The sequence below is a fragment of the Saccopteryx bilineata genome, chromosome 4, assembly GCF_036850765.1.
Source record: "Saccopteryx bilineata isolate mSacBil1 chromosome 4, mSacBil1_pri_phased_curated, whole genome shotgun sequence".
Classification (NCBI taxonomy): domain Eukaryota; kingdom Metazoa; phylum Chordata; class Mammalia; order Chiroptera; family Emballonuridae; genus Saccopteryx; species Saccopteryx bilineata.
In genome coordinates, this window is record NC_089493.1 from 154052942 (window position 1) to 154061409 (window position 8468).

Sequence of the window (8468 nt, forward strand, 5' to 3'; positions counted from 1 at the left end):
CTAGAAAACTATGTGACATTTGTGCTTTCGTAGCAAGTGCTTAGCACTGTGGCCACATTCACCTGGGGGAGGGCGCTGTGCGACCCTCCACAGAGCTGAAAGACACTATTTATAAATACCAAGGGGAGGCTCTCAGCAAAACCAAGCCAGGCTGCCTCTCCGTCTCCTTTCTGGGTCTCAGCGGGTCTCCCTGTCTCTGCAGCCGTGGCAGGTGCCAGCCGGCCCGGTGCCCGCGCAGGACTGAGTTTGGAATGACCTGAGCAAGGGAGGGCCCAGTGGAGCCTGATGCCTCCCTGTCCCCTGCGGAATTGGTTGATAACAGGAGGGTACAGAGAACAACAGGTTTTGGAGAAAGAAATCACAGGGTTTGTTTTTGTTGTTTTAAGAAATAAGTTTTTCAGGCATACTACCAGGTCATCTGTAGAAACAGGAGGGCTGTGGCCTCAGTGTCAGCAGACGGGTCTGTGTCTCCCACAGGCCGGCGGCCCTGGCCCTCGGGGTCCTGGTCTGTGCAGTGCGCCACTGACAGGCTCCCTGGTGCCATGCTCTCACAACCCTGCCAGCCCTGACCAGGTCCCCGGACACCCAGGTCTGCCTGGCGGGGACCCTGAAGAGCTTGTGCTTCACAAGGAGCTTGGAGGGTGCTCCATCAGCCACGACCAACCGGGAAGGTCCTCGCAGGCTTCCTCCGGGCCTTGCAACTTGCAAACTTTTAGATTTTTGTCGCTTGATAACCCCGGTAGCCAGAAGGAATAAGGTGAAGAATATTAATATGTTAAAATTCAGTAAACTGAACTTGACTAATAGTGATAGCAGATATATTTCATGTATAAAACATTCTCCGTAGACTTTTTCTTATTTTAAGAGTTTCTGAGAGAAGTTACTTCCGTTCCCTTGGGCTTTGGTCCTAGGCGTTTGTGTGTTTTTTTCTTTCCATCATCGCTCCGCTGGGAGAGTCCCTGACTGCACAGGCTGCTTTAGACCACACCGCCCTCCGCAGGCGCGGGGCTGCCCGCTAGACATTCCTGCTCAAGAAAAATATCCCCGGGGACGTACAGAGTTTACCCTTCAGATCCCCCAGCGGCCAGCCTGTGGTGAGGGTGCACAGGAGGTTTCTGCTCATCGGTGCTCCATGCCTGTGCTTTTCTAAACGTCTGGTGTTAGTCACTTGCTGGCCGGGCAGTTGCCACGGGACCCCCTGAGCCTTAGGCTGCACAGCAGGGGTGAGGGGGTGGCGGCAGTGGGGCGCAGCTCAGCCTGTGAGGGGCAGTAACTAGAATGTTGTCTTGTAAGGTTCTACAGGCGCCGCAGGGCCCCGGCTGTTCACCATCCACCTCATCGATGCCAACACAGACAACCTCCCAAAGGCCCACACCTGGTAAGGACGAAAGTGCCCTCGCCGTCCGGAAGCCCATGTCTGCAGTGCGCTCTTCACATGGCCTTCTAAACTATTTAATTTTTTTTTTAGTATTTTTAATTTATTGATTGAAGGGGGAGAAAGGGAAACATCGATTTGTTGTTCTACTCATTGTTGCATTCATTGGTTGACTCTTGTATGTGCCCTGACCAGGGATTGAACCCGCAACCTCGGTGTATCAGGACCTAACCTGTTTCTGATTTATAGCTCTTGGCATTTCATTTATGCAGAATCCCAGGTAGAGCTGGCAGTGGCCCCAATGTCACATGGGACAGGTGCTTGGCAGTGGGTCCCAGACGAGGGTTATCAGTTTTGTTGTGAGATGTGATTAGGGTTGGCTGCCATTTCAACAGCCCCCTCCCATCTGCCCTCGCCTGGGGCTTGTGTCGCGTGTGTGTGCACACGTGCTCATGGGACCTGTCAGCATCAGGGGAGCAGTCTAAGCTGGAGGCTGGTCTTGCTCATCTGACATTCCTGGGGCCTGGTTTCCCTCTCAGAGCTTTGCCCGTGGCAGATGCACCTTGCTTATTGAAAAATATGGCCTCCTTAAATTTCAACTTACATAATATTTTTGGTGGGTTATTTCCTTTATGGTTTAAAAGTCAAAAGAACGGTCACCTCTAGGTGAAGAGAACCAGTCCCATGTGTTGTGCATTGCTATGTGCTGGACGGTTCCTGACTGGCATCCAAGGACGTGGGTTCAGAGGCTGGCCTGACCTCCTCAGTAGGATTTTGGGCCAGTTCCTTGATTTGCTGACTGGGGCTTCCACGTGTGTAAACGGGCTGAGAGCCCATGGCCCCACCCCAGCAGGTGTTCCGGCCCAGCCCGTGGGCTCGCACCGCCACTCTCCGCCTCAGAACACTCCGCCCCTTCGTGCTTGGAATAAAGCGGGCGAGAGATCCGCTCCCGCAGGAAGACCACTGCCCTTCACCGCTGTCACAAGGGGAGCCCAGCCGTCCAGGCTGCCCACACCTTTGTAATTCAGAAGGCCACTCTGTGTCCTCTGGGACACAATTTTGTATTTTTTTATTTGTTGAGATAAAGAGCTTCTTAGAGGGTGTCTTTTTCTTTGCACATTGTAAATGAATCTCCCCATAGAAATGTTGAGTCAGAAATTTAAGATTCATTTTATCTACCAGAGATTTAACATTTTATTAGTTCTGCAGGGAATTTTCCAGACTGCCCCCTTTTTTTTTTTTTTTTTTTCCAGACTGCCCCTTTTGGTCTCAGATCAAGTCACAGAAGGATAGACAGACACAGAAAACTGTTGGCAATTTGCCTGCCGGCCAGACTGACTTAGGCTGGTCTGCAAAGGTGGTGTTCCTGCAGAGTAATTTCTCCCAAAGACAAAAAGCAAATGAAACAAGTTGAGAGCCTTGTCCTAGTATTCCCAATAAATACTAATTCGGTTTTATTTTAGTTTAAGGATCTTAAAACTTATTTTGCTGTATATTCATTAAAATATCCTTGCATTAGAATCGGAAAAGTACAAGGGGGAAGGAAGAGTCCACACATCTCTCCCCTGGCCCAGAACTGGGGGTGGAGGCTTTCCTTCTCTTCGCCCACACCTCTCCTGCCTATCCCTGTCCTGGAAGCAGGCCATGGGCCAGATTGCCCAGCAGTGACTCTCACCCTTCGTCCCATTCTAGCTTTAACCGGATCGACATCCCACCTTATGAGTCTTACGAGAAGCTCTATGAGAAGCTGCTGGTCGCGGTGGAGGAGACCTGTGGGTTCGCTGTGGAGTGAGGAGCAACCGAGGGCAACTGATTCTCGCTCACAACCACCAGACCAAAGCCTGTCGCTCCTGTGTGCCTCCTGCGAGGCAGGCCAAGGCACTGGGGTTCTTGATGACCTGAGGGAAAGGGTTCTCTCCCCTCCTTTGTGTGGGGGGAGCGAGGGGGCGAGGGGACTTTGGTTGGTGGCTCCCACCCATATTTTCCTCCTTTACAACAGTACTCCCACCCCTTCCATCACCCATCCAATAAAATGCAGCCAGGTTCAGATTTGGCTCTGGCCACACAGGACACCTGCTGCAGCTGCCCCGCGTGGCGGAGGCTCCCTCCCTGTGGTCCTGACAGATGTCAGCTGTGGCGGTGGGCTGCGCCGGGCTTCCTGGGGTCCGTAGCTGGTCACTCTACTGGCTCTTCTGCCTCAGAACAGTCCTTTGGCCGCTTCCCAGTTCAGAAGCTCAGATTCCGAACTTCACGTCCCAGCAGCCTGCTCTGGGTCACAGACTGATTTCTACCTGAGAGATAACTGTATAATACATGCTTATTGGAATTGTGCACAGCAGGAAGTGTGGGTCACAATGGGCTTCCCCTTGTGGGAGGTAAAGGGGTTGGGGCGGCTTTCACTGGAGGCCCAGGACATTGCTTTTCAGGGTATCCTGGTTGGAAATTTTGTTTTGCATAAACATAAATGATCTTTTTTTAAGAGTTCCTTTTGCCATATTCTCTATCCAGTTCCAAATACTTCTCCCAGGAAAACACCACATCACGGAGCTCCCACACTGCAGCTCCTGCACCGCCTGTCGCAGGAGAGTGTCCTCTGGGTCACTCAGATGCTAGCTAGCATATGGAAACTGCTAACAACTAAACTAATAAAACAAAATTCTGTTAATTATAGCTGCTGGCTCGGTGCAAACTAGCTTAAAAGGGAAAGGGGGAATGGACAACCTCGATGACCAAAATCTACCCCAAGTTACTGTTTTACAAAAAGCGGGTACGGGGTGAGCCTGACCCATCGGCCATTGCCGCAGTGCCAGTGCAACGTTGACAACTGTTACTTGAGTCACTTGACCTGATGTCTTCAGATGATGAGCAAGGCCAAAGCAAGCTGAGACCCTAAGTTTCTAATACCATTTTACAAATTTGCACAAAAGTTTGAGTAGTATTTTCACAAATGGCTGGATTCTGAGCAGCTGAACGTCCGTGAAAAATGGCGGCAGCAACAGATTTTCCCATCTGGTTTTTTGTTGTTTTAGTTTCAGGGCAAGCACAGGGTTATTCATTAGCGAGACATTTCCCTGTTGGGATCGCTGTTGCAGTTTCTGAGTGAGGCACTGGGACCCAGCCCGTGAGCCTGGGAGGAGCTGTGGCCAGCTGTTCACTGTTGCCACCAGGGCCGCAGACAGGCAGGTGGGGCGTGCTCCCCTTCTGCCTCTTGCTGCACCTCGGCTTGCCCAGCACAGTCTGTAGCTTGCCATGGGGGCACTCAGATCTTTAGAAGAGAGACCCTGCCCCCACACAGAGGTTTGTCCAGTTTATGGGCCACGCCTGCCTGCTGTGGGTTCCAAGGGCCACAGAGAGCCAACCTCTAGGCCACTCACGGAGTCCAGATAGGGGGGTGGATGTCAGGTGTGCTTTGCTGCAGAAGGAAAACTCAGTCCATCCACGAGTCCAGACCAGACTATGGGCTCTGTCAAGAGGGCTACTGTGTCCCAGTGGGTTTGCTCTGTCTCACTCACTGTGATGCTCTCTGAGGGCATCCTAGAACTGGCTCTCCAGCAAGTCCACCAGCCCCCCCCCCCAACCACCTGGAAGAGTGAGGAAATGAAAATCCAGACCTCACCAGGTGGGTCTCTTCTCTGACATGGACCTAAACCAGGGAGGAGAGGACACCATCAGCAAACGGAAAGACCCTACGCCTGAGGTGGGAAGACCCCCCTCTTCCCTGTGGTGGTGCCCAGACCTGCAGTACTTAGGAAGGAGACGAGGGCCCAGTGCTGGTGAGGCTTGGAAGCAGGAATGTCACATTTGACTCCTTTATTACTCCTTCCTGCCGCTAGGAGGAGCCAGGGACTGGCCCTCAAAGTCTGCACCTGTCAGCCCTGTGCTGCTCTTGTGGCAGATGTCACCTCAGCGAGACCCTGAGGGCTACATCCTGGCCCCTCCGGGATCTGTGCAGCACACACATCACTGTCCATGAGGCCCGGGTGTCTACTTTGCACATGGCATCTTCCAGCTGTGACGTTACCAAGGAGCCAGAAAGAGCAGAACTTCCCAAAGCTCCAGAAAGGCCTGTCTGTGTCATGGACTTTTAGAACCTTCAATATGGACAATTGTTTGGGCCTTCTGAAAGTCCCAAAGAATAGTGTAGCAAACAATTGGTATGCTCCCAGCGATTCCACTCTGGGTCTGCAGGCCCCATGCACACGTGCGCTCTGCTCAGCTACCTTCCTGGTGACCTAGGCAGTCATCCCCATGCCTCTGCACAGATGCAGCTGCCTCACCAGTGGTCTGCAGGACCCTCAGGGACACAGCAGCCACCGCCCTGCCAGCTTTCGGTGAGAAAAGCCAGGGGTGCTTGCAGGGACAGTGACTCACTCTTGACCTCTGAAGGGAGAATCCCTCTCCCCCACCCAACGGAGTGGTGGCCCTGAGCCTGCTTAGCCTAATGTCCAAGTTCAGGTTAGGTGGTCTCAGATCTGAGCTGGCAGGAGGGGCCTCGTGCAGAGTAAGTGCCCCCCCCCCCCATCTGCAGCCAGGCGTGTGCCTCGCGGCTGCCTTCCAGAAACATAGTATGAATTTTTAAAATTTGTTTATTTTTGTTTCTCAACCACTTTATAATGTATTTTTAATTTATTTTGTAATGTCTTGTTTTTAAGTATTGCTGCTATCCTTGTTATTCTTCCCACTGTTTTTATTGCTGATTTATTTTGTGAAAGTCGTACACTAATGTTCTATGTCAAAATCAAAAGTATTTAAAGAAATACTAGTTCTATTTAATGTGGTTACGGAACCAGTTGGAAACACAAAACAAACAGTGATTGTACAGCAGGCTGGACCCGGGAGGTCAGGTTCATTTTGTTACATATGCAATAAACTCACAACTTTACATTTCCCTCATCTGTTCTTTTGCTGTGGAAATGAAATTCCAATTTCTTGACAGTCACACAAGAAATAAAGTCAGTGGTCAGAAATGCTGACGGGGCAAACGTTAGGAAAGAATTGTAGAAGACGCCATGGGAACACAGTTGTCACGAGAAGTGCTCTATCGAGCAAGAACAGGTGGGGTCGAGAATGCACCTCATCTTTTTGGCTTCTCCTTCACATACTGGTCATGTTCATTGATTTGGGTTCTTTTTTTCTTTTTTTAATTGATTTTATAGAGGGAGTAAAACATCGATTTGTTGTTCTACTTATGCGTTCATTGGTTGATTCTTTTTTTTTTTTCTTTTTTTTTACAGAGACAGAGAGAGTCAAAGAGGGACAGATAGGGACAGACAGACAGGAATGGAGAGAGATGAGAAGCATCAATCATCAGTTTTTTGTTGTGACACCTTAGTTCATTGATTGCTTTCTCATATGTGCCTTGAGTGGGTCTGAGTAGACCGAGTAACCCCTTGTTCAAGCCAGCGACCTTGGGTCCAAGCTGGTGAGCTTTGCTCAAACCAGGTAAGCCCGCGCTCAAACTGGTGACCTCGGGGTCTCGAACCTGGGTCCTCCGCATCCCAGTCCGACACTCTATCCACTGCACCACCGCCCAGTCAGGCCATTGGTTGACTCTTGTATGTGCCCTGACTTGCAATTCTGGCATAGTGAGATGATGCTCCAACCAACTGAGCTACCCAACCAGGACTTATTTTTCTTTTTAATATATTTTATCATGATAAAATATACATATTTATTAATTGAACCATAAGTTAATGTATATATAATTCAGTGGCATTAAAAACATTTCACAGCCTGACCAGGTGGTGGCGCAATGGATAGAGCATCAGACAGGGATGCTAAGGACCCAGGTTTGAGATCCCGAGATCGCCAGCTTGAGCGCGGGCTCACCTGGTTTGAGCAAAGCTCACCAGCTTGAGCAAGGGGTCACTCGCTCTGCTGCAGTCCCCAGTCAAGGCACACATGAGAAAATCAATGAACAACTAAGGAACCGCAACAAAGAATTGATATTTCTCATCTGTCTCTGCCACCAAAAAAAAAAAACAAAAAACCATTTCACAGTGTTGTGAAACCATCACCACAATCTATTCCCAAAACCTTAATCTTCCCAAACAAACTGCCCATTAACCTATACCTCCCACTTTCCCCTCTTCTCCAGGCCTTGGTAACCTCTGCTCTTTCTGTCTATGAATTTGCCTATTCTTTTTTTTTTTTTTTTTTTTTTTTTTGTATTTTTCTGAAGCTGGAAATGGGGAGGCAGTCAGACAGACTCCCGCATGCGCCCGACCAGGATCCACCCTGCATGCCCACCAGGGGACGATGCTCTGCCCATCCGGGGCATCGCTCTGTTGCAACCAGAGCCACTCTGGCGCCCGAGGCAGAGGCCATGGAGCCACCCCCAGCGCCCAGGCCAACTTTTCTCCAATGGAGCCTTGGCTGTGGGAGGGGAAGAGCGAGACAGAGAGGAAGGAGAGGGGGAGGGTGGAGAAGCAGATGGGCACTTCTCCTGTGTGCCCTGGCCGGGAATCGAACCCGGGACTTCCACACGCCAGGCCGACACTCTACCACTGTGCCAACCAGGGCCTTGCCTATTCTTCATATAGATGGAATCATATAATGTTTGTCCGTGTCTGACTCTTCACTTAGCATAATATTTTCAAGGTCCATCTATATTAGCATATGTCAAATTTTACTCCTTTTTATGACTGAATAATATTCTACTATAGGAATATATCACATTTTGTTTTTCCATTCATTTAATGAAAATTTGGTGTGATAGTAAATTCTATGTGCCTGGGCCGTGGTACCCAGAGAAGATTCTACTGACTAACATCTTGAGTCTTGATTTTCTTTCAACAGTTCTGTGCGTAAGTCTTCTGCCTCCTTGTCTAAGTTTATTCCTCAGAATTGTATTCTTTGCAGCGCTCTTTTAAATGGAATTGTTTTAATGTTCTTTTTGGGTTGCTCAGTCTTAGTGTATAGAAACAACTGATTTTTGTTTGTTGGTTTTGTATCCTTCAAGTTTGCTGATTTTTTTTTTTAAGATTTTATTTATTCATTATAGAGAGGGGAGAGAGAGAGAGAGAGAGAGAGAGAAGGGAGGGAGGAGCTGGAAGCATCAACTCCCATATGTGCCTTGACCAGGCAAGCCCAG

General features: G+C 49.7%; 1 protein-coding gene across 4 annotated transcripts in view; it reads left to right on the plus strand.

The window, feature by feature from the left end:
* Positions 1-6257, plus strand: part of SMURF1 (SMAD specific E3 ubiquitin protein ligase 1) — a 141343-nt gene extending 135086 nt beyond the window's left edge. For 3 of the 4 annotated variants that reach the window (XM_066272252.1, XM_066272249.1, XM_066272250.1), the window contains 2 exons: positions 1294-1378; positions 3068-6257. In XM_066272252.1, the coding sequence (XP_066128349.1) occupies positions 1294-1378; positions 3068-3167 (185 nt within the window). In that variant the 3' untranslated portion in view covers positions 3168-6257. The remainder of the gene's footprint in view (positions 1-1293; positions 1379-3067) is intronic. The other variant, XM_066272251.1, reaches the window with a different exon arrangement.
* The last annotated feature ends 2211 nt before the right edge of the window (positions 6258-8468 follow it).